Source organism: Melozone crissalis, unplaced genomic scaffold (genome assembly GCF_028551555.1).
Source record: "Melozone crissalis strain CALT ecotype California unplaced genomic scaffold, PUWL_Pcris_2 ptg000018l_1, whole genome shotgun sequence".
NCBI classification, from domain to species: domain Eukaryota; kingdom Metazoa; phylum Chordata; class Aves; order Passeriformes; family Passerellidae; genus Melozone; species Melozone crissalis.
This window is the reverse complement of record NW_026535796.1, coordinates 27,547,518-27,574,080: the sequence shown is the minus strand read 5'-3', so window position 1 is coordinate 27,574,080 and position 26,563 is coordinate 27,547,518. Positions and strand designations below refer to the sequence as shown.

At 37.7% G+C, this 26,563-nt stretch overlaps 1 protein-coding gene across 4 annotated transcripts in view; it reads right to left on the bottom strand.

Moving 5' to 3' along the window:
* Window positions 1-7,076: 7,076 nt before the first annotated feature.
* Window positions 7,077-26,563, bottom strand: part of DPH6 (diphthamine biosynthesis 6) — a 184,450-nt gene continuing 164,963 nt past the window's right edge. For all 4 annotated transcript variants that reach the window (XM_054275838.1, XM_054275837.1, XM_054275839.1 and 1 more), the window contains one exon: window positions 7,077-7,376. In XM_054275838.1, coding sequence (XP_054131813.1) covers window positions 7,261-7,376 — 116 coding nt within the window. In that variant the 3' untranslated portion in view covers window positions 7,077-7,260. The remainder of the gene's footprint in view (window positions 7,377-26,563) is intronic.

Genomic DNA, 26,563 nt, shown 5'->3' with positions numbered 1-26,563 from the left:
AATTTTAGGGTTTCACTTTATGCTGTAAGACACATGGTGCTGTTAGCAATCCTTTTTCTCCCACTAAGCACACATTACCTGACTTTTCTAGTTGAGAATACACCTAAATGACTTCTTCCTTTTTTTTTTTAAGAGGGCCATAAATTGTCATCAGAGACAGGGGGTCTCAAATCAGCTGTTATTTAAACACTGTCTACTTGTTCTCAAAATCCTATGTCATTCTTATATCAATATCCTTTAAAGAAAATCAGAAATTCGAGGAATATAAACCTACAGACCCAATTAAAAAAGCATTACATGCAGTTTGTATGTGAAAGTAGTGTGGGTTTTTTTAAACAAAAATTCTGTCTTTTGGGGGTTTTGTGTGACCTTTGTTAATTTTCTTAGTTTGTTTTCAAAGATGATTGACTTCCATCAATTTTTTCTGATAAGAAATAGTGGTAGCTGCCTCCACTTTGCTATATCCTCTCTTTTGCTTCCTTTACAGGAGGTTGATCCACCTGTTCATTAAAAAGGGGAAAACCCAACTTTGGGGAGTGCCTGTCAAGTAGGAAAGTTGCATAGTGAAGTGATTCTGCCCGTGTGTGAGAGAGAAATCAAATAAAATCCAGAGCTGAAAAACTAATTCATTGTATGTACCATAGAAGAAAAATCATGCTGAAGTCCTGAGCTAACTCACATAATGCTTTCAGGAATCAGAAAAATGACACTGTCAAAACACAACATTAGTTTTCAGAAGCCTCCAGGCAAAATTTTATTTATTTAAAGTTAGCTCCTATTTTAATAACAAAAAAGTGGCAGCATATTCTACATCAAAGAAAAAACTTTTCCTAATGTTTCCATTCCTCTTGTGAAGTACTGGAGTTGAAGTATTGGAGCTGTCTTTCTCTAAATAATTACGTGAGTGGCAGGATCTCAACCTGAGAAAGCTTTTTGTCTGCACTGGGGACTGCAGCATTAAGAGAATCACATTTGGCTTGCCTAATCTGAGCTGCAATACAAAATACTCAGACTTTCAGTATTTAAATAGTTAGTTTTATACAAGATCCATAACAATGAAGATGAATCCTGAATCAACATCTGGGTACACTGTAGCACTTTGATCAAGGGTACAGATGAGACACACATTTATGAGCTACACTGTCCAGTCAAGACCTATTAACCACATTGCTGGTGGCAGTACCCAGGAGAAATATCCCTTAACATGGTGCACAGCTGGTGGCTTCTCTTGCGTATTACCCTCATTTCAGGCATCCTCCCCTTCAGACCCAGACAAAGCACGCTGTTAGAGGAGTCAAAGCATTTACCTTGTTGAAGGGATGAGAGATGCATTTTAAAGTTCACTTCTGGATCTCTTTCCTGGCAACTCTATTTATTCCTCTTTGTTCTTCATTCATTAATCTTTTATAGTAAGAACTACTAGTAGTGAGAAGGCAGTCCAGGGTCCTTTCCTTCAAAGACATCCCATAAATAAAGAATAAACCCCTTAGGTCCCTAGACCTGTTGTTTGCCTTTTTAGCTTGACTTCCCCACCAGTTCCTAGTAATACCATTCCTTTGGCAATAACTTCTGTCTGTGTTTCCTTTCTATTATTTCATATCCTTTAACACCTCCTGCTGTGAACCTTAACAGATCTGGAGCTGTGGTAATTTGGTTCAGTTCCAAAAGGCTCTACATTTGCATGTATCTGGGTCTTGCTGCAGAACGGTTGGGTATGTGTGGGAGTAGGGCTGAACTTTGTTCCAAGAGATAACTCTAACATCTGAGAAATTTATTTCTTCCTTCTGGGCCTCTGGTCTTTTATAAGCAACAAAATAAACTAATGTCAAGGCAGCCACTAACAAACCCATAGGTCTCAGCGAAGGGGAAACAATGCTTGCATGAGTTTGCACTCCTAATGCAATAGCTTCAAGTTCTAGCTAAGACAAACTAGGTCTTTCTTGTGAAGTGAGGGTATGGCAATAATGTGATGTATGAAGGATGTTATGGTAAGACAGTACCAGTACCAGTACCAGTGCCAGTACCAGTCAACAGCTACTAGTAGCAGGAGTTGCAGGAAGACAATAGAGACAGAGCCCAGAAGAGAGATTTTCTCCCTCTATCATGGCAAAATCTAAAGTAGAACCAATCTCATGAGTAACAGAAAGTAGTAACTCTGGCTGCCAGGTGATGTGCCTTTGAGGTTGAAAACTGCTTCTTCTGCCAAAGCAAATTCCCCTACTTGGGGACTGTGGAGAGTGGAGGAGCTCTTCTCCCAGCAGCATAACCTGAGACCTGCCTACTCATGCTGGGCAGGGGAGGCCCCCAGCACGTGTGCGGCTGTCCCAGTGATGGACCAAGAAAATTTTATGTGATGGACCTGTAAAGCACTCCAGGATCAGCGGGGATGAATCCTGCTGTAAAATGTATCATTAATGTTACTAGATGTATTATAGACTCTGTGATCTGAGACTGCTGCAGGCAGTGTGCTGGGAGAAAAGCTTTCCAGATTGTGCTCATGCAAATTTCTGTCTGTGATCACATTCGTTCTGGTTCCCACTACAACATTGCTTTCACACTCGTGTGCTGCTCACTCAGTCTAAACTTTTTGTTATTGCAGGTTCTATGACTACAACATAGCATCCCTTTGCTAACACCTTTACAAGGGTGAGAAAACATACAAATGTGGAAATAAAGGCATAAGAAATCTAATGGATATGCTTAAACTTTCCCAGAAAAGGGGTGGAGTTGGTCCTAATCTTTGCCTCCTCACTTGAATATGTGCCCTAACAGGTTACTAGATCAGGGCAGCTGTAAACTTGTTCATGGCTTGTCTTTTTGTTCAGAACCATTGTTTTTAGTTCAGCTTGTCTTTTTGTTCTGAATCATTGTTTTATTCCGAACTGGGGATCTTTATAATTCAGAGAGGAATTTCTGAAAGCTGGGAAAGGCAAATGTGAAATCCGATCTATTTTGAGTTTGTCCTCTTGTAATGTGGACAGTCTCATCAACCCTGTTAAATCATGCAAACAGCATTTTGAAATAATTTAGGGATTGATACAGTGACAAAATAGCCATATAAAATAATAGGAGATGGAGGATGAGCAGAAATACCCAACAAATGTTTTTTAAACATTGCAAGTGAAATGGAGAGCCAAAGAAATGGCAAAGAGACCTATGGCCAGTGGCATAACCTGTGCCAAGAGCCTCAGAACAACCAGACTGTTTGAGAATGTAGGGAAAAAGCAGGCAGTGCTCTAAAAATTATAAAAGCAGGAAATCACAGGCAAACCCTAGTCATGAATTAATCCAACAGAAGTCAACTCCAAAAAAATTGTGAGCAGTGAATCATCAGTAAAAGGGCACTTGCATGTAACATATGAGTTCAATTCACAGGTACCCAGTCTGTTTTTTAAAATTAAAATTTAAAATAGGTCAAAAATATTCAGTGTTCAGATGATAGTTGAAAAAAGAAGCTTTCAAGATCTCAAGTCTGTATTTTGAATGTTTGTCTAATACATCAACACAGGCTGGCTTGCCAGAAATATTAAAATACAAGTAAAAAGATCATAAATTAGTAAATTGTCAAGTATTCTTAATATGTATTCTCATTGCCAGACATTTATAATAGTGAAAGCAGGTTACTTAAATAATAAGTGCCAGTTAGAGCTCAGAACAGTTTTACTTTGATAGAGAGAACAAACTATGTTTGCTTCAGGAAAGCCATCCTGAAAGAAATAACAAATATTTAACTTGGACACATGAAAAGTTTCTGTATTTTAGGATTTCAGTGTTCATTTATAGAACTATTACACCGCACAGTAGAAATCTTTTATTAAACCAATGCACTCATTTATTTGAAATAAAATTTTTGTTCAGTCACTGTCTTTTGATAGACTAGGCTCTGCACATAGACAGGAGATAATGGATTGAACAGGATGCCCTTGAAGGAGAAGAGCTCCTTCAGATTACCTCTCTAATACTCAGGAGACATCCTGCTTCCAGTACTCATTGCACTTCTGAAGGCTAAGAGGAAAGATGCATCCATGCTATCTGGTGTAACAAATCAGCTCCTGAATTACCTAACTATAAAACTCACAGGGAAAAAATTTAATAATCTCTTTTTAAAATATCTCAATGCCATTTTAAAATCTATTTAGGAAGATCAGCTCTGGTGCCTTTATAGCAGCTTAGCCATGTGCATTGCAAAGGCTCACTAGTACTGTTGCCATCACTGGGTTTTGAAATGAGTACAGCACAAAGTTACTAAATCAGTTTTGGTCTTACAGAGCCATTTGGTCATACTTTCAAGCAATTAAAGAAATTGATATACAGAGACACTTAAAAGGAGGCAGGAGACAAAATTTTATGGGCACAGAGAACTGTAACAAGGCATAGATTACTTTTTGAAAAAAAAAAGGAAGCAGAGAAGATTTGCAAGACATATTCTAACAGTTTTTAAGCAGAGAAACGAAAAATTAAAACTTTGGGTTACATTTTTAAAGACATTTTTCCACCCATTACATAAGGGCTGCTGAAATAAGCCAACATTTTGTGTCATAATAAGCATACATAACATTTTCCTGCAGGCTTAATAACAATCAGAGAAACATAAGAATTTGTATGCATACAAAGTCCTCAAAACTGGTGTCTTAGCACATATAGGAATTTATAGTCTCAAGATTAAAACTTGCTGGGGTAATCACTCCACTGACCTTTCTGTGGGAAAAAAACCCACAATAAAAAAACACAAAAAACCAGCCCTGTACCTATAAATTTTGAGTATTGATGTCTTTCCCTCTTTTCCCACACAGACATAAACCACGTGTATGTCTGTGTGTGTGGATGTCTGTACCCCTGTCCCCACCTCATGTCTTCAGCATTGTTACAAAGAAAGTCAAAAAGAGCTCTGCTGAACATCTTATTCATAGCAGGACCCAGTAGTTCTGATGAAAGTGTAGCAGCTTAAGGCAGATAAATTGTGCTTTTTCTCTCTATTATAAAAGTCTTAGGCCTCTCTATGGCACACTTTACTCACCTACTTTGCATATAAATGTTGCACAAATGGCCTTGATCATATTTAAAATAGTGTAGACTGAGCTTATAGTTTCAGTCATTCACACCACTCAGAAACTGCTTGAAGTCTCTCTAGGAGAAAAAGCCAGGAAACTGTTCTTTTTTATGTATTCACAATTTAAACCTGTTGAACTTCTATTTCTCTCTCTCTCAAAAAAGGAAAAGGTTTTGCTTTCAGTTGAGAGAAACACAAAAGATCACACTGTTTTTCAGACCAATCCATTCTGTTACCATTTCTCAATGCAGCTCTAATGAGAAAAAAAGCAGGCTAGCTGGAGTCATGCATCTTGTAGGAAGACTTACAGGAAAAACTGTTTTCTTTAGAAGCAAATATCCTGCTGCCTTAAAATATCCAGTACAGTACAAAAGCTAAGATCAACATGTTTCAGTATCTTTTTAAACTCATGGTGAAAAAAAATGACTGCTCCAGGAGACTCAGTGAAACTTATGCCATCTCTTTGGTTTCCATATGCATCAATGGAAAAATAAGCTTCATCCTTATCTCTCTGAAAGTACATCTTCTATTCTTCCCTTACAGTCCTTTGTGTCTCTGGCCCATGGACACTCCACAATGAGAGAAATAAAATACTGGTAGTTGCAGGGAGAAGTGAGAAAGTGATTTAGCCTTTTAAAAAAGTAGAATTCAAATAAACCAGGCACATCCAGGTATTAACAAGTCTTTTTCTGATCGTGGGAAAGGATCAAATGTGTTTAAGTCTAACCTAAAAATGATCCTGAATACTAATCAACTAATGTATTGTTAATACACTCATCCCTTTTTCCTTACGAAATTTAATACAACCATCTTGTTGTACACTGTTATATAAAAAACTCTTTGCCTTGCCCATTTCAAAAACATTTAAACATCTGTGAAAAAAGGAATTCTTACTAAAGAAGATGGCAGCTTTGCTATATTATTGGAAGCAATAGTAAGGAGCAATAACATTTAACAGTTTCTAATTTCAAGCACTGATCAGCATAGTATGCTGGGCATGTAGAAGTTCTGAGAGAGGAAGATCCTCTTATCTTTAGTCTCTTGTTTTATATCAGGTGCTGCCAAGTGCATTTCTGAGAGTGGGTAAGAAAATGAAACTGGAGTACTAAGTCCACCTCGTTGTCACCTCAATGTGAATGTCCTGCCATACAGTTAACTTTTGTGGGGGTATCTCAGATATATGCTGAGGACAGAGAAGGATAACTTGGAGTGCTGGTCTCCTACCTCCAGTGCTCACACTGTGGAAGAGAAGCAGTGAGAATATATAGATGCAGAATATAGGCAAGGCAAAGGTTTGACACTCGTTCTTGAAGATTTAATTCTATAACCTTTGTCTGAAAGTAAGATTTTTCTGCAGTGCATTACTGCTTCAAGCAAAGTGCAAAAGGCTTTCTTTTCTGTACTGACCTTATCTAATGGGTAAAGTATCAGTGGTAATGAAATTGACAGGTGCTTCACCTGTGTGTCTGAGCCTGTTTTAGTGAAAGCAGTGGTAAAACTCCTGTTGATTTTCTGGAGAAAACTGAAGCCCGGGGTCTATGACAGCTGTCAATACTGGTAGCTGGTAGTTACCTGAATGTTGGTAGCTCTTTAATAACAGCTGTCTACCAGATATAAAACACAAAAATACTCCTGGATGAGAAAGCAAGGTGACAAATCCTGCTGTCTGGCCATCATTTCCATTATTTGTTTCAGTAAAATGTGCATTCTAAATACCACTCTGAATAATTCTTCCTCAGTGCTGGAAATGGTTAAAATCTGGCCACAAATAAGGTATTCATGAGTTGGCCCAAAGTGAGTAAATTCAACATAGAATTGAAAGGAATACAGTCCTTAAAACAGTATTGGAGGTAATCTAGTTTCACCTCCATCCAAATGATATAAAGTTATAATTGGTGTATTGTAACCAGACCTAAATATATCAAAGAACCAATGTGATCACACCAAATGCATCTCCCAGAAGCCACCTACTTTAACCTAAAAACAAGTCAGACAAAAGTACATTATTTTTAAAAGAAAGCTTTATTCTTCATACAAACCCGACTCTGTCACATATCATGAGGCATCATTAACAAGGTAATACAGCTTTGCTTAAATCAAACAATATTGCTTCATGAAAGTATCCAACGGAGTTATATCAGCTCTTTTCTTTGTTCTCTCCTAGATGGAATGTATGCATGTTTTGATATCAACTCATCTCCTTTAAACTGCTAGCTTAGCCAGCATGTTATATGAATAACATGTTTGTCAGGTAAATCCACCACAGGTACTAAAATCAGAGCCGGGGTCTTCTCTTCCAAATATTTTTCAAGGTATTCTTGCAGTCCTAAAATAGAAACAAAACAACTAATGAGTCCCCCTTGTCTTATTGTGTCCCATCTCTTAAGAATGATTTCTAAATACTTTTCTGAAAATTATTGTGGAGTAGCACTTAACAAAAGGAAGTGGAACACAACTCTTAAATTTTCACTTTATATAGAAGGAAAATCTCCCACCTCCTTTTTGACTAATTTGAGATTAACTTGAGATGTTGCCTAAAGCCAGAATTCAGCAAAACAGTTAAATGCATATTTCTCAACCTTTAGTGAGTGAGTGGTCTGTTGATTACAGATACAGAGAATTGAACTAGAACAGTAGCAAAAATATCAAAAGGCCAGCTAAAATTCAGTTGTCATTTTTGATATTTAGATGATCAGCACATAGTTGTCTGTAAATGAAACTCTTCTTTCAAGTCCTGTTGTGGGGCATGAATAAAACAAGAAGAAGTTAAAGTGGGCCATTTTTAATAACATTATGAACTTCATTTCAATTTGTAATCAATGGATGCATGCCATCTTGAAGACATAATGGAGTAAGTCCAGAAATGGCAACATATATGACTGATTATCTGGAATTACAGTAAGATTCAAACTGCTAAAAATACAGAATCTGGCTACAAGAAGCTCTAAAGGGACTAGTATGTGTGGTAGAAGTTTGCAAATCTAAAAGTCCATTATGGGAACAGAATGAATAATTGAGAAGATCTAATTAGAATACAGAAGAAAAGCAAAGAATGGAAAATTTAAACTTGCCATCAAGACATTCTTGGTTGTGCTCAGCCTCAGTGAACATGCTAGAAATGAAGCCACAGAGAACCCTAAAGAAAACTACTGAAAACCCACTGAATGACCCACAAAAGACACTTTCCTAATGATAAGGTATAGCCTGCAAAGGTTCTTGTTTCAATAACGTATTTCTGTCAGCAGCTTCTGGGATTATGGCAATTCTTTATAACACTAAGCAATCTTGGCTAGAAAGGGTGTAAAGAGGGCAGAACTTGCAGACTGTCAGAGCTTTTTTTTTTTTTTTTTTTTGGCGTCACTGCCTGTGAAACTGCGAATAGGCAGTTCAGTCAAAGTGTTACCTCATCCAGGATAAAACAGGAATTTTGCAATTGTATTCACTGAAGCCAAAGCTCTCTTTTTATCTGGCAGCAGTAGCACAAATTAATGTAATAATGGCAATGCTGCCTACAAAATATTGCAAAGATAGCACCAGTCTTCTGAAATTCTGCTGGCTTCCCTTTGTATTAGCATCATTGACATTGGAGGTGAAGACTGACAATGGAGAGCCAAAGATCAACAGTCACCTCAAAGGTCAAATAACTTCTTCATTTTTTGTGCAAAAAGGAGCTCATTCTCTGTATTACAGATATTCAGCAGTGACCAGGTAATTAACTATCAACTAGCATTTTTCTTGAAAAATTTGACTTCAGAAAACTTTATGGCTATGCTGACTCTGAAGGCTTAAAGTGGAAGGGGTAAAGACAAGCCACCTCAAAATCACTGATTCCACCCTATTAAAATTACATTTATTTTTTTCATTAATGAAAATTGTGAAAATACAATTTTAGACTTTACCATTTAATGCACAGGCTTAAAGGCTCCAAATCAGTGCTAAAAGCTACCAAAACAAGTCCTGGTATACATTTTAAAGGGAGAATTTTAAAGTGGGACTATCTGGAAATAGAACTCCATTCTTTGGTGGGTTTGAGGTGGCCAAAATAGCCATAAATATTTACATTTGAATGCACCCTAGTGGCCTTGCTTGCCGACCAGGAAGAGCCACCTTTCCTAAAGACCACTGCCTTTTCTATTGCCAGTGCCTATGTGTATAAATGAAATGTGGATAAAAATCTGGGACATATGCCTCTAATATTGTACTGTATTTACAAATCAATTAGTTTTATATGAAAGCAGTGCAGCTTAGATGTGCATATTTATACACTTAAAAATTGTGGATAAAAGTCTGCTTATGCAAACTTCCCCTAAAAGGCAGAGATTGGGTCTTCTAAAACAGTAAAGTTGCTCTCTAAGGTCTTACAGAAGACAACACACAATTAGTAGATCTATGGCAACCTATGAAATTATAGCAAACAAAAAAAAATGACAGCTGTATATTTTACCTGCTATAATATGACTCTAAGTCTTCCAATACTAATTGTATATTCTTGATGATGGGAAGTTGATGAAGACACTATTTATATTTTTTTACTCATTCAAAATATCATTTTAGATAAATAAAAGCTTTGGTCGTGAATGTTTTCTAAATATGTAACTCTTTGTTTGAATACAAAGATTTTCAAAAATGTCCTTCCTTTTGTATCATGTATGGGGAATGCTTGCTCAGTTGTATGCCATGCCAAGTTGATTTTAAAAACAAAAACAAGTAAAGGACAAAGGGTTACAGTGAGTGTGTTTGCTGGAGGTTTAATAGTGACTATAGATGACTGATGACAGTTATTTAAACTGCCCTGATACAGGATGTTTAAGTACAAGCAAAACCAGCTGATTATCAAGCAGCAAACAAGTGGTCTGCATTGTGGATGTTTTCATTTCCTGTGAGAGTCCACACAAATTATGCTAGCCACGTTGCAGCACACTTGCAGTTTTATGGAGGCCACCCAGGGACTCCTGGGGTAGCAGAAGTCAACAGGGAAACACAAAGGAAATAACTCAAAGAAATGAAGGGGTGTGCCTCTAGGAAGCTCACACAGCTGACAGCCCAGCTGAGGTGCCTTTACACCAACGCACGCAGCATGCAAACAGGAACAGCTGGAGGACACCATGCTGCCTGACATCTCTGTCCTTGCTGCCATTACAGCACAGCTCAAGGTGGGCCCATGGGAATCTCCTGAGGTTTAACAAGACCAGGTGCTGGTGCTGCTCCTGGGTTGGGGCGAGCCCCAGTCTCAGCACAGGCTGGGCATGAACAGCCCCAGGGCAGCCCTGCCCAGAGGGACTTGGGGGCGCTGCTGCCTGAGAGGCTGCACATGAGGCACCATGGGCACTGCCAGCCCAGAGAGCCAAACGTGCCCTGGGCTGCATCCAGAGCAGCGTGGGCAGCAGGGCCAGGGAGGGGATTCTGCCCCTCTGCCCTGCTCTGCTGAGAGCCACTGCAGGGCTGCACCAGCTCTGGCTGCCAGCACAGGAGGGACGTGGAGCTGCTGCAGTGACTCCAGAGGAGGGCCTTGAAGATGATCAGAGTGATGGAGAACTTCCCCTACAAGGAAAGGCAGAGAGAATCGGGGCTGTTCAGCCTGGAGAACAGAAGGTTTTGGCGTGGCCTCATTGTGGCCTTCCAGTACCTAAAGGGACCCTACCAGAAAGACAGAGAGGGACTGTAGTGATAGGAGAAGGGGAAAATGGCTTCAAACTGAAAAAAAGTAGGTTTAAATTAGATATAAGGAGAAAATTCTTTACTGTGTGGTGAGGCACTGAAACTGACTGCCCAGAGAAACTGTGGATGCCCCAGTCCTGGAAGTGTTCCTGGCCAGGTTGGATGGAGCTCAGGGCAATCTGGTCTAGTGAAATATGTCCCTACCCAAGGTAGGGGGATTGGAACTGGATGATCTTTAAGGTTCCTTCCAGCAAAAACCATCCTACGATTTTATGATTGTACATGAAATTTGCTCAAAGCAGGTGAACTTCATCCTGCAAGATGGATCCCCCTTCTCCCAAATAATGCACAGAAATTCAGGGAGCAGGTTCCATATGAAGTGTCTTCCTGCACTGCTGTGAATTGTTTTTCTTTTCTTTTTAACCTGGGTGCAGCTGAGGAATATGGACATAACTAAAACTTAAAAATGTACAAAATTTATTCAGTGTCTTCTGGCATTACCATCTATTTCTTCCATTGCTTTGTGAAGACAGGATACTGAAATCAATGATTTGATGATCTCTCATGCTGATTTAGCAGCCCTTCTATATAGCATGGCATGAACTAAGAGTGTAATCTATTGTTTTTAAAGGTGATTTTCATACTAGGTAAAAAAAACAGTGCTCTGAGAGCTTCTAAAAGGTCATTCCAAAAGACTAGGAGGTGATTTCTACGTCTTTGCTGTCACTGGCCTCAGCTGGATTTAGCCAGTATCAGATGAGGCCACAGAATTCACTTATATTTTTCAAAATCAAGTCCCTGTTATTGTTGCCATACTCTTGCTTCACTGTATATCTGCAGGGGAGTAGTAATCTAATAGCTCATATGGAAAAGGAAAATGGTGGCAAAAAGGAAAATTGTAGGAAGAAGGAAGGTCACATTTAGCCCAGTGCATAAAAAATCCCTTTCATATTACTACTATCTTGCCTTCACTTTTTAACCAAAATATATTGTTACATTTCTTAGAGCAGGTTTTAAATCCCTGAGCTAATAAGGATCCATTGCTTCTGCTGCAGAGATCTGACATGCAGCATGTACTTTGAAAAGATGCATCAGAGGGGATCAGGTTCCTAACAGTTGACTAAGAGTTCCAGTCCCAAAAGATCTGCCCCTGGTGTGCAGAACACTTAACCCTTCGACCAGTACCAACATGACTATTCACAAATTATTGATGTCCCCAAATCCCTGGCAGATTGCAGACAGTTCTAGTCTCCCTTGAAGCCAAAGCATATGGTCACTAATGAGATGGATTAAAAATACATATACACATTCAGGGCTTTGCCACATGAATGTAAAGCCACAGAAATGTTAGAAGGTGATTGAACTGGACTGAACACTGTTAAATACATGATTAGCTTGTTATGGATCATTTCCATTGATCTATATTCAGTTTCACAGCATAGTTTAATTGAAGCTGTCTGGAACAAGCCTCTGCCTTAAATGATCAGGCAGTGCAATGAAAAGGTGAAACATGAGGAACTGGAGATGCCCCTCCCTTTCTTAAACATCCAGCTGTCTCTGTGGTGTCCAACCACAGCAAGAACAGAAGCTGTGCTTTAAAATATTGTCTGTTTTTTCAGTCACACGTTTTTCTTAATATAAAATGATGTAGTGGGATATAAGATATGAGGAAAAAAACCTGCAGAATTTTCTTGCATTGCAATTAATGCCTTTCTATCCAAAATAAAATCAAACCCAGTAAACAAGAATAAAATATTGGAATACAAAAGGGAGTCACCTGGAAAAATATGATTTTGTGCTGATTTTTTTTTTTTTTTTTGCTGCAGCTGTAAAGATTTTAAATCACAATATGGGTATCTCTCACAGTCCAATACTTGAATTTTCATGTGGTGCCTTATGCTGTTTGTTGCTATTCTTGATGACATTATTTCATGTTGGTCATTGCACTTTTAAAGGACTGGTTTTTCAAAACTGATGTAAGCTCCTTCATGGAATGCTGATGATGCACTTCAGTCACTCTGGGCTATAGGATATTTATGTGAATACAAGTTAAGCAGTTGTTTTGAATTGCAGGGGATGTCTGTTATAGCCATGATAAATGAGACAAATGACCGGGAGGAGTTTGGATAAGGCTGTGAAACCACTTCAAACCTGCAATTCCCTATGGCAGTCCTTGGAACTGTGACTATAAAACAAATTACAGAGGGAATGGTAGTTGTGTTTGGAACTCAAGTCGTATGCCTAGTCAGTTGCCAAAGCAGCCAGATCTGCATATCTGTATTTGCAAACAATTCTTTCATAAAAGAAGAAGAATTCCTCACATGGACCCATCTATACCAACAGACTTCTTCCTTCTCCCACTAAACTACTTTTAGTTGTATTAATGAAAATACCTTTTTAAAGTAACCACCTAACATGAAAATACAGCCTATACTGAAAGCACCAAGGCCAATGTTAGCCATCCTCTTTCAGCTTGTTCCTAATAATGGAGTACCATTTTAGATCATTGCAACCTCTTTTGTGAAGGATATGGTTATTAGGATCCAGACTGATAGGACTGTCATGTTGGACATGGAAAGAGGGCAACACTTTACCCAGCTGAGCATTCACCAAGAGAAATCATGGGATCATTAAACAGTTTGAGTTAGAAGAGACCTTTAAAGCTCATCTAGTTCACTCCCCTGCAATAAGCAGACCCATCTTCAACCAGACCAGGGGGTTCAGAGCCTCATTCAACCTAACCTGAAAAGGTTCCAGGGATGAGACATCAATCACCTCTCTGGGAAATCTGTTCCAGTGTCTCACTGCCCTCATTATAAAAAACTTCTTCCTCGTATCTAGTCTGAATCTACCCTCTTTTAGTTTAAAACCATTACCCCTTGGATGAGGGGTACACTGTCACTAGAAGCCCTATTAAAAAGTCTCTCCCATCTTTCTAAAAAGCTTCCTGTACATATTGAAAGGCTAATAAACAATCTCCCAAGAGCCTTCTACTAGCTCTTGAAGCTAATAACCCCAACTATCTCAGTCTTTCCTCATTGGAGAGAGATGTTTCATACTCTGACCATTTTTGTGGCCCTCCTATGGACCTGCTTGACAGCTCCATATGTTTTTTGTGCCAAGAGAAAAATCTGCTATAAAGAGAATACTAGTGCTCTGTTACATTTCACTGCTAGTCCTGTTTCTGCAGTGGACTTCTTGTCCCTTTGGAATCTATCCCAAACCTAAAAGTTCTAGCAATGTTTTTAAGCAGGCTACAGTGAAAACATAAAGAAAGTTGCTCTAGGCTTGATGGGTACCCACAGGAGTTGTAGCAACTCTCCCTACAGCTGAGCAGATGAAAAGAAATGAGGAAAATAAGCTTTGTTTCCCTGCATGCCATACTGATAACTCCTGCTCTCAGATTCAGTGAGGAGAAGTTCCAAGCGCAAAAGGCAGCAGTTGTGGACCCTACTGTTCATGTGAGACACAAGAAAAAGGAGTGATTGGCTTATCTCAGACCACACCAGTAAGTCAGTCAGGATGCCTGAACTCTGCACCACCACCAGCAGCAAGAGGAAAGGAACAGCTGGTATAAAATTATCAACTATGAAGGAATCCAGATTCTGCCTCTTCCTTGCCCAACCACACAATCCTCTTTGCTGTTCCTCTGTTTCAACAGGAAGGTGTGGGAAAGAAAAAGGGCTCACTCATAATCAGGGAGGGCATTAAAATTTACAGGACCCTCACTTTTCTAGAGCTGAGTCACTTGGCTGAGTAACTGTACAAGTCTTTTTAGACTGTAGCTCATGCATTTTTTTAGCATCTGAAAGAAAATTAGTAGACAAACCAGTTATTTTTAGTATTGGTTTGATTGTGGGCCTGTCAGCCTTGGTGATGCATCTCTTTTATCAAGCTGCCACAGTATCTTGTTTTGTTTTCAGAGCAAAGTTTGATTAAAGACCAATTTCAGAAAAGTTACTCACTGTGGGCGTTAATTAGTGCTTCCTGGCCTCTGCGGGGTTTATCTTATGATCTGTTTCACTTACTAAACCCTGTAATTCAATTTACATGAAGATGGGAATGAACCAACCTTTTTCTATTCTTCTGAACGCTTCTGTTTAACTCAGTCCTGAAAGAAACTCTCTCCTATCATTCCCTAATAAGGAATTCTGCTTTCTAGCCTTTTAAAATCAAAATTAAAGCAATACTTCATATCTATAATGACTTATCAACTAACAAACTTAGAAAGAGCTTCAGAAAGGGGGTAGGTAAACTTTAGCAAGTCTTTACTTCTAAATAGTGTTTTCAGTGATGCCCAAGTATACTTAGAGAAAACTGATAATAATCTTTTTCTCTTCCTCTGCATCCTTCTGGAAGTGGAGCATTGTCATTCTGTACGAGAAAGTCGCTGGTGTTGCCCTCCTCCTCTCTCATTAGCAGACAAGAAAAGCCTTTTGTCTTTCTGAAAGCAAAAGGCCAGCTACTAGGTCAAAAATATTAAAAAAGTGGTTGATCAAGAAAGACTTAATAGTACTTAATAGGGAGGTAAAAAGTAGCAGGTGGAAGTGAAATTTATAATATGATATAGGCAAAATTAGGAACTACTGAATCAAATGAATGAAGAGAAAATGCCATTGAGGTACTATACAAATACAAGCAGACAAAAAAAAACCAACCAAAACCAAAACCAAAACCAAAACAAACCAACCCAATGTACTCAAGTACATTGAGTATTTGAAAACAGTACTAAAGAGACCAAACCTGTGAAAGAGGAGATGACCTAAAATGGCCTTTTTTTATATAGTAGACAGCCTGCACAGGAAAACTGAGTCTGGGTGAAGCAACATATTCAATCAGAGTTCATGGACACTTGCATCTTAAAACATCCTCTTCCTATATATTCTCTTGTGAACTTCCTCCCAGATTTTGAAACCTAAAGTTCATCCTAAGTGCAGTAGGGACTTAGGCTGGTAGGGATGCTTCCTAAAGTTGTACAGTGTGACAGATACAGTAGAAACATTGAGAAGAAAAGGAAATAAGGCAATGATAATCATAAAATAGATGAATATTTACAACAATTACAATTTCAGGCTAAAATGCCATCCCTGAAACAGCTATAAGCCACCCAACTTTCGTTTTTACCTTCCACCATGCACACAGTACCAGTCCAATTAGGTATGTTATCATGCACATCAACAGCAAGCTGCAAAAATAAATGTGACTCTTTTAAAGATAAACCAATGTTGCTGAGCTCCTCTGTGTATTAGTTAGGGCTGTTTTCCAATATAAAGAATTAAGATTTGGCTTCCATAACAATTCTTTCAAGCTGCTGGCTACAGCTTAGAAAATAGCAGAACATGAAAACTCATCACTGTGTGTTTTCCAATGTTCTGTTTTTAGTCATGTCCTATATACACACTGAGAATCAGCCTATACAAGGGTATAAATGTGCACTTTTGTTTAAAATGTCATTAGCCTTCTTTATTTCTGCACTAAATAAAAAAACACTTAAGCATGCCCTTCCAATACTCACAGTGAGGTATAAATATAATTTCAAAGAACACAGAGGACTGAACTTTTCAACTACAATCACTCAGAGAAGAACTTGTGCTTTTTCTAAATCCATGACAGAGTGCAAAGATCATGAACCTGTTTTCCCTGTATCCTTCCACCCTGTAATCATCCAGTCTCTTTATGGGGTGGACGGTCATTGAATTTGTATGCCAGCTGTGTCCAGAATCTCTGGGGAGGATGGGTTGTAATGACACCAAGCAGGGATGAGTTATGAATGGAGACAGATTATTACAAACACAGAAAGCAGTAAGGACCCATTTTTCAGGAGGCATTTAAGAATGCGCTTCACAGTATGTGCATGGACTTGTTCACCCATACAGTCCCACCTGAATGTGCCTATGTGGGCAGACAGAACCACAGGATTCACTAGAGGCTCACACACATGTTTTTGTTGTACTCTAAATCAGATAAACATGCACTTAATTTTTTTCCCCCCCAGATTAGTTGAAAACTTGGTGTGAAAATGATCAACTGCAACAGCACCTGTGCAGTAACTATGGAACTTGGATTTTCATCCTTAGGTCAAATTACAGCTACTGACTCTTGGCCCACAGTCCAGGAGCCTGAGATGGGCAGATTTGCAAGCTGTAGGACAGTTGGTTGCTGTGCCCTTCAGGTAGGGCTGGGGACACTGGTGGGGCAGCGTGTGTGGGAAGCCCGGCTGTGCCTGCTGGTAATGCAAGAACTTTTATCTCCAGGGCCTGTCAATCTGGCACCTTTCACAAGTGTTAAATTCACTTAAGTATATTTTTTAAGAAGCTGTCATGAGACATACTGAAGCAAATATGTCCTTCAGTGGTTACACATGGACTAAGTTGTAACAATGTTTGTTAAGTGCTTTGACATCCCCAAGTGATATGTTTGGTACAGCTTCCACATTTGTTCGTTTATTGAAGTTTGCTAAATAGTCTTCAAAGCCAGTGGGTTAAAGAAATACCTGACTGGACACAGTGCATCCAAAAGGCTGGACCACAAAGAGGTGTTTATATAATTAGAGGACACCACATACATCTGCTGGTAGGAGAATTTAGTCTATAAATAATAGAAAAGCTTTCTAAAAGATGTTCTGGTAAGCATCTTTTGATTTGGTACAGAGAAGATTATGTGATACTTGCTTTATGTCAAGTTAAGCTGTGATAATTTAAAATAATACTGATGGAATAATTGTTTTCAGTTTCTAGGCTAGATTCTCAACAACTGTAAATGGTAGCTATGCTAATTTACACCTGCTGAGGAGATTGCATGGCAGATTATATCTTTATATATAGTACCATATAATAACTGCAAACTAATGCAGTTATTTCTAACTATGAAAATTTAAATCAATCTCCTGCACTAATGTAAACAGTGTATTCTAACAGAAAGAGATAAAAGTGCACTGGACATGTTAAATACATTATTAGGTCGATGAAGATCATTCATATTGATCCAGGTCTGGCTTCACAGCAGTTTAATCAAAGCTGCCTGGAAGATGTAACAGAGTGGTCATGGAATTCACTGCCTTTTGTGCTGAGTGAGTCAACAAATGACTAAAATTTCATTACTGCTGCAACTGACAACTTATGCAAAATTAGCCAGAGCAAGCTTAAAAAAAGGGTAGATCACTATTTAGAGGTGGAACAAAACCCAACTTCTGTTTCAATGGGGAAATTGTGCTGCCAGAGGTTGCTGATGATCCACCCAGAAATTTGTGGGCTCTCAACAGCCCCACTACTTACTTCCCCTGGATCTGGCAGATTTACATTAATTGGATTTTTATCCTCTATGGCAGTGACCCAAGATATCAGTACCCTCTTACTCCCTACAGCCAAGGAACAAAAAGAAAGAGATGAAAGTCTTTTGTTCCTCCTCCTGGCCTCCAAGGATGGCAAATAAATCTCAGTGCTGGTGCTTCCTGTGTAATATGAGCTCATAGTTTGTTACGGAATTGGGAACAGGAGGCTTGGGAGAGTCATTCAGCTGTGTCAGCCAACAGCTAAATGAAAGAAAAAGGGTCTGTAGCTTGGCCACATAGTGATCTGAGCTGCAAGTCATTTTTGCTCTAACTGGAAGTTATTAATAGCATAATTTACAAAAGCCTTCAGCAAGACTTACGTCAGGCACTAAACAAACACTAAATAACAGACAAAGTCTACAACCAAGAGTTTACCATTGACAGAAAAAGCCTGCAAACTGAAAAAAGAACATAGGACAGGTAGGAAACTGAGCCATAGAAAACTGTGGAATAATTACATTATTTGTTGAGGTAATTTGTAGAAAGCCAAATGCTGACCCAGCATACAGCCCTTCTCTTGAGAGCATACCAGAGTGGGGACACACAAACAACAATACAACGGCAAAGAACTGAATCATCCTTTTGCTTGGGCTGCTCTTGGATCTCTGGAAATTAAAATCACAGTCCCAGAAGAGCAGTGCTGCACACGTTCCACTTGCTCTGTTGTTAAACAGCTTCACTTTCTGGAGGCCTCTGCTCTTCTTCCACCATCAGTAGGTGGGGTTGTTTACAGCTCGTTTGAAAGTTACCTGTGGCCTTTGTGACAAACTGTCTATTATATCTGTCATAAGGCTTTACATCTAACTGTATCATTATTTCTTACTAAACATTGCTATATATTTTACACCACAGTGTATCAGGAAAGTCTACAATGAAATTAAATTATCACACAACAATATATATTTTTAAAAAAGAAGATAGTTTCTTCACCAAAATACATTGTCTCAAACATCTTTTAAAAAACATTTAAAAAAAAACCCATAAACTTATGTAGAATGCCTTTTGGGATTACACAGACTGCAGTGTAACTCTTATATTTTGTGTGACAGGTAAAGTACACAGCATAGCCTAGCAGGAAATGGAAAAGCTGCCCACATCTGGTCTATTGCTTAGAAATTTCAGGTTCACTCAGGTGGATCAGCCCCTAGACCCGTCAGGTGGGCCAGGACCCACAGGTGAGCAGTTAGGTAGCAGCACGGACAGCTCCTCTGCTGGATCACTGGTTCTTTGGACAGCCATTTCTGCTTCTGGAGCCTTCAGCTACATTTCCATTAAGAACTATGTTAGCTGAAAGAGATACTGGATTAATGAAATTGAAAATTTTCAGAAGAAAAATGTATGTAGTGCTTCAACCACTTTTAAGAAACATGAAGTGCAAGTGATGGAAGGGTGACCTTTATCTTTTCTACCAACAGAAGCCCAACCTCTCAGGCACAGTGAGAACATAATTTATCCTTGGGCTTCATTCTGTTTAAAGATGTGATCTTTAAACAGCATGAGATCTGTTTTTAACAATTTTGCAGTACAGGTAGAGAGAAATAAATTGTTTAAGAAAAGATGTCAGTTTTAAAGTAAAGCTAAGAGGCCCACACAGCCCTCTCTTTGGTCAACACTGATGCTTTATGTCTTGGGCCTTCATTTTTCAGGGAATTTCATGCCTGGAACACCATCACTAGAGTAGTCTTACCAGTATTTCCTACTCTACATTAGCTGAATGAGTTGGCTTTTCTTTTTAAAACATTTCTCTTGCAAGGAGGTTTTTCAATTACATCACTGCTAGGAAGATTCAACAGAATGAGGATATCACCTCCTTTTCTCTTTTGCAGAAAGCCCATTTTGGTAGAAAAGAAGGCAACAAATTATGCTCTGCCTAACTGAATTTCTGCCAAATCATGTTGCAGGGCAAAGAAAACTTATTGGCAGCTTGCTACAAGAACACCTGGGGCCATTAAAAGTCCCAAAAAATCTGGTAAGATCAAAAGGTGAAACAGGAAAATGCTAAAGGAGGAGGATGATTACTATGATTATTAAGCACCATCATTTAATCAGTTTCATTTCTGACTTAACAGTCAAAAATGCTTCTTTAACAGGAGTAAAGAAGCAGAATAAAGCAAAATTAAATGGTTATTATAATTTATAGTCAGAACTTAATTCTAAACATATCGTTTCCCTTTGTAGTTACTAATTTTGGTAAATCTAGCACTTTTAAATGCTACTAATATAAACACAGCCAGATTCAAAGTTATTGGTACATTTCTTTAGCAAAGCATAGCACTACAGAATAAAATACTATTCTACTTGCTTAAAATAAAAACTTGGTTATCCATTTTCTACAGAATCCTAGCTTTCCGTCAGGGGAAATCTAGAAGTTTTAAATACACTGATCCTTTGCTTTGCCACAATTCTCTCTTTTTGACCTCTTACATATTTTTTGTCTGCTGTCACATTTTTGATGATTTGTTTTTAAATTATCAATCTGATTTTAGATTAATTTTTCTTAAACCATTTGCCACAATTCTTTACAAAAATCTACATGCAGTTTCATTCTTAAGGCCATCCAAGGATTTACAATATGCTAAACTGGGCAAAAATTCTGTAGTAATCAGCACAATATATTTTATACTCCATCACAATAATTTTTTCTGTCTCCACATCGATATAACTTTTTCTGCTTTTTACAATGGTTTACAGCTTAAATAATTTAATACAACAGTTGTTATATTTTTATTGCAAGCTTATAAAACTTGCACGGTAAGTCTCTTGCATGCAATATATTAAATAAAGAAATGACAGAGAAGAAAGGGAACTGATGATTACTAAAACTGTAATTCAGGTGTCATAACGTGCTTCTGGCTCACTTGTGTTCTGCGCATCTTGGCAAAGTTCCTCAGATGAACCACCTCTTCATATTCAGTTCTTGCTGAATATATGTTGATATAGGTAAAACAATGATTTCACATTTCAGTCAATGCATTGATGAAGGGATGGTCAAGGGGAAAGGGCCCCTCATAAAGATCCAAAGGGCAGGAATGCCATGCCAGCTCTGCCATTGAGTTGCTGGAAGACCCTGGGAAGTTTATTTTGCTTCATGAACATGTAGAGAGCTATGCTCCATTTAATTTTGCAAAAGCTTCAGTGGTGTATAGACATGCTCCTAAACTGTAAGGCAGGACCTTTCTGTCTCATTTTTGTGTTTCTAAGAAACTGAAATACTTGATCCTTTGTAAAATAAAACTCCAGATTTCATACTTCCATTTTGTAGAATAAAAAATGTACTTTCCTGTCTCTGGGAAATGCTTTGAGATCTCTTGATGAATAATTGTTACTGCTTTAATATATCTAAGAGCTTATGTAAAAGATGCTGCTTCAATACGACTTTTTAAAATTATGTTTTACATTAGAGACCCACTTTAAATATTTTTACAGACACAGTTCTGTCCATCTCTATAAAGTAGGTCACTGAATATCCTGTATATCCACAAGAATATGTAAGTCTGCTAATTCTAAAACCCCTTTGCTGATAGCTTACATAAAAATAATAAATAGAGTTCTAAATTTATGTCAGAAGTAAATTTTACATACTTGGCAATGCTACATGCATTTCTATTCTAATTTTCATCTTTATATTTCTGTAATTATTAATATTTTTGAAACTCAGAATAAAAATTTAAACTATCTGTTGTAGAGATTCTAAGGCAAGGATTGATAAAAACAGCCAGAAGATATTTCTGATGGCTTGGCCCAAAAAAACATAATTAATTCCTGTAAACCACTTACCTGTGTAGTCCTAATGTTGCTACTGAAAAGACTCTGTATAGATGATTAAGATTTCTTAGTGGAAAGGCTTGTGACCTCTAAGAGATATAACATAGCTGAGAAAGGAACTTACAAACATTTCTGCTTTAGAAAAATATGGTAAGGGTACAGATATATGAAGGTTAATTTCTGAATTATGTAGCTATGATTTCAGCCCTTGCCTACATGAATCACTCATTTTATAGGGTGAAGAAACACAGATGTCTGCATATTCTCTGAGATCTTTGGTTTTTGCTTGATGCTTGAATGGTGCAATGTGAAAATGAATAATGGAAATGAAATCAGCACTGAACTCCTAGATTAAGCAGCAAGATTTTTTTCCCCTCAAAATAGAAAGTGAAAAATAAAACTTGGAAGACAGGTATGCCTGTGAACTTGAAAAACTTCAAGGAAAATACCTAGAGGATTGCATCTCAGCTTCATTTGATGGTTAGCTTTTTCTTTCTCTTTAAGTATCTTAGCTATGATGTTTACCTTTGCATGTTGGCAATTACAAAGGAAATTAGTTCAAGTCCTCTGTATTATGTGATGGATTTTAAGAACTAGATTAAGCTCCCTCACTCCAGAGATGGATGCATGCTTAATTGGTTGAATAGTATTTGAGAACTGATGAAAAATGTGCTGTATGTAGTGTTCTAATTTCTGTTTGTTGCCTATCAAACCAGAAATCTACTCACTAGAATACTGTTTCCAATACAATGAGACAAGCTTGGATCCTTTGCAAAGTATTCAATAAGGGTGGGCATACTAGGAATAAATAATTTGGAAGGTAGGAAAAACTTCTAAGTAATAAACAAGAAAGCATCCTTATAATCTGAATCGTTAACTCCTTAGTTCCAGCCTAAACAGACAAATCAAGATCACAAAATATCTAAAGAACGAGCTAACTTCCATATGGAAATGTCTAGAAGTCATCCATTACTATTGCTTCTTTCCATACAGCAGACACTGAAATCAATATGCTGCATTGGTTCAGTAAATTTGTCTTTTAACAAGTTAATAAAACAGTGATCCCCACATAGTCTTTCCATCAAACTTTCATAGAAAAAAATGAGAATATTAAATGCGCTAAGATAGGGAAGATCTGCTCCATTTGCTCTGCAATGATAATCTTTTACAAAAGAGGATTTTTATTATTAATTCTTTGCCTTCTGGGGATATTATAATTTCCTAGAATGTAAAAATGCCTTAAGCACAGCAATTTGCTGAGCTAGACTGAATTTCAGAATGTTTCAAATGAGCAGATAAACAACTGCATAATAAGCAATTATTAGATCAAGACTGTACAATACAGATATAGCAGTGAACCAGCCAATGGACAAGCAAGTAGCAGATACTGTTTTTCAAACTAAGAGTTAGTGATGCTTTGACATGCATCACAACATTTCTGTTAAGAATTAAATACCCTACTGCTTATTTTTTCTTTAGAAATGCAGATTATTTCTTCAATCAAATCCTTGGGGTCTTAATCATTGGACACATCCCTCTGCATATGAATAATAAGGAATTTACAGGCTGAACATAACTCATGTGCTAAAAGTGATTAGAGTATTTTTTTTTCAATTAAATAGTTACAAATCGATTGTATAAGCCTGTTAAAACCTAGTACATTCTCAAGCCTTGAATTCTGCAGCTCCTTAATGAAATATATTATTTTATTTTACTAAACAGAGTCAGATACACTACAGAAAAGTCAGGTGTGAAATTAATGCAATTTATATGGCTACCATGTTGTTAGGACTTGGGTATTCTTTACTTATACAAAATTTTGTCAAGCAGTCAGAATGGCTGGGAAATGTGGCAGCTAGATGAGAAACAGAACACTTAGGCTGTTTGAAATGGAGAATAAAGTTATTAGCTGAGCTTTTGTCTAAAAGAATCAGACATGGGACAGTAAGAAGGCCTGATATCTATAGCAACAGCTTGATGTTTCAGCACAGATCTACCAAAATTATTTGTCCATTGAAATGAATGACACAATTCACACCATTCAAAATTACTGCTTAATTCTGACTTTTCTGCATCTATGAGGACTACTTTAAAATAATTTATGGTGATTCATTAGTATAAGTCATACTCATTAGTATGAGTGTTGCAAACACCATTTCTAAAATAGGAAAATTCAAATTCAAAACCAGTGGTTTGCACCACAACCAGATATTGTTATAAATTTAGGATGGAATTATTCTTATGTAATTTAACAGTTTAAAAGCTAAACATCTATGAAAAACAGCCCTCTATTCCAAAAGATTATTAATCCCATTTCAAAATACAATGAAGGGTCCCTTGGAGGTATCTGTCAACCAACACAAAGAACCTAGGTCATTAGGTTAAACAAAACAGTTAACTTCTTTTAGGCAGTTAGACAAAATTGATCTTATCTGAGCTGTCCAGGCAACTGAATTGCATCACTCTTTTTTATAACAGCAACAAGGAATTTAAATAGGCCTCTAGTTAAATGAGTTATTACTGCAAACAACTTCATTGCACAGTCCCTTACATTAAATGGTCAGCTAATCCTTCCTAGCTCAAATTCTTCTGCAATGATTTTCCAGTCTCAAAACATCAGCTTCAAGTAGAAATTTAATTGATGTTCATAAAAGACAAAGTTAAAATGTGTCAGTTGTAACAGCAGAATGATTTCGACATGCTTTATTTGGAGATATGTTACAATTTTTTAGTCTAGTAAATTCTTCCTCGTCACTCCCATTGCTAGCTTAATTTTAAAGAGATGCAGAATACAGAAGTTTGCCACTCAGTAATTCTGGCTTGGAAAACATTTTAAAGGAAATAGACTAGAAGCATTTATAATCAGAAAAGCAACAATATAAACTAGAAGCTTCTTACTCAGATCGACTACTTTTTAGTTTGCATTTCCTCTTATGTTTGCAACTGTGAGAACATTTCAAAACCCTTGTGAAAGGGACTGGTCTTCAAATCTATCACAGCTGCAGGGCTAAATTTAGACTTTAGGCCAAGCTTAATTTTAAGTGTTGGAAATGAAGAAGCTTTCTCTGACAGGTTAATTAAAATAAAGGAAGCAATTTAAATCTGCCTAAGGATATGCATGTCACTGGCAGTCTAAGTGGTGACATTTGGTGGGCAATGTGTAGCTGATGTAGTTAAATGGATGCACCATAGAAAGTAATTTTTTATGGAGCAAGCACTTCATATACACAGTGTTAGGTAAGATAAATGCACATACTTTTAACCCTAAAGAACCAAATTTAGCTAAGATTAATATATTGGTTCTGCTCTAGCTAATGCAATTATTAATAAAGGGTCACCAAATAAATTTTTGTCTGCTTTGGTGAAAGCAAGAGGCACTAACTCACAGCGATATACTTCCCTACTCTTATAGGGTTGCTGGCACAGAACCTTGTTAGACATAGCAGAGCTGGGAGGTGGGGAAAAGACTGTGGTGGAAGAGGTTGCCACTTGTGTTCTGGGGTTCAGCTAAAGGGTTTTAAATAGTTGCATGCACAAACAGCAGCACGTGCCTTCGCAAGTATGACTTACCCCTTGGTAGAAATTAAATGTTTTTAGCAAGAGCCCTTTTTCAATTTTTATCATAGAACCATAGAATAGTTTGAATTGGAAGTGATCTTCAAGGGTTATCTAGACTGACTTTCCTGCAATGAACAGGGAGATCTTCAACATCAGGTTGCTCAGAGCCCTGTCCAGCCGACCTTGAATGATTTCAGAGATGGGGCACCCTCCTCTGCCCTTGTCAACCTGTTCTAGCGTTTCATTACCCTCACTGTAAACCAATTTTCTTCTGGTAAGTACTGATACAATGTATATGATATCCTCACCAATGACTGGCACACTGTTCACATGGACAGCCTTGGCCCGTTACATTAAGGAAAAATACAGACAGTGCATGTACCTTTCTGTGTAGAGAAAGGTTGTTTGGCATAGGTTTGTACTACACTATGTTTGACATACTTGTACTAGGAAGGATAATGGAAGGATGAGTTTAACATTAGTTCTGAAACAAGACTTAGATATACGCAATACAATCACATCAGTGACTTTTGATAATGCTCCTCTGGTTACACTACTGTAATTATGAATTCTTAGAGCACAGCCCATGCAATTCCACATTCCTGCTACTCTTCTATGAATTTGACTACAGGTCATGTGCATACATTGCTGGTGATTTACTTGCAAAATTAGGCTTATATATGCAACAAATGACTAGTCTGGCCTAAAGCCACAGTATTTTCAAAGGAGCTTAGTTTTTGTCTTTAATCTTCATCACAGCCACCAAAACAATTTTAATAAGCAAGGTTTAATTCTCTCATAGTAAGAGTAGACTATCTCTTTACCTATAGTTTCATTTATAGGGTATTGAACTTCCTTTTACCATGTGACAGGTCAGCCTCTACCACACTGAGCACAGCTCTACCCATATTGTATAAGCTAGGATCTTTTACTGCACAGCAATATGTCAGCTCAGTAGAATGAAATATTTTCTATAGCAAAATGTTGTTAAAAAACAGATCAAAATCCTGAATCCAAGCTGCCAGAAGAAAAATGAAATACTCAGAACATTCCATGGCACAACACACAGAATCAGTAATAATTTAGCTTTTGCAGGACAAGGCGATGTGTTTAATTTCTGTATCAGCTGTTTTTCAGTTTACTGTTCTAACATTAGAGCAGTACATTTCTACAGATGATATGTTGGAAAGGATATTGTGATT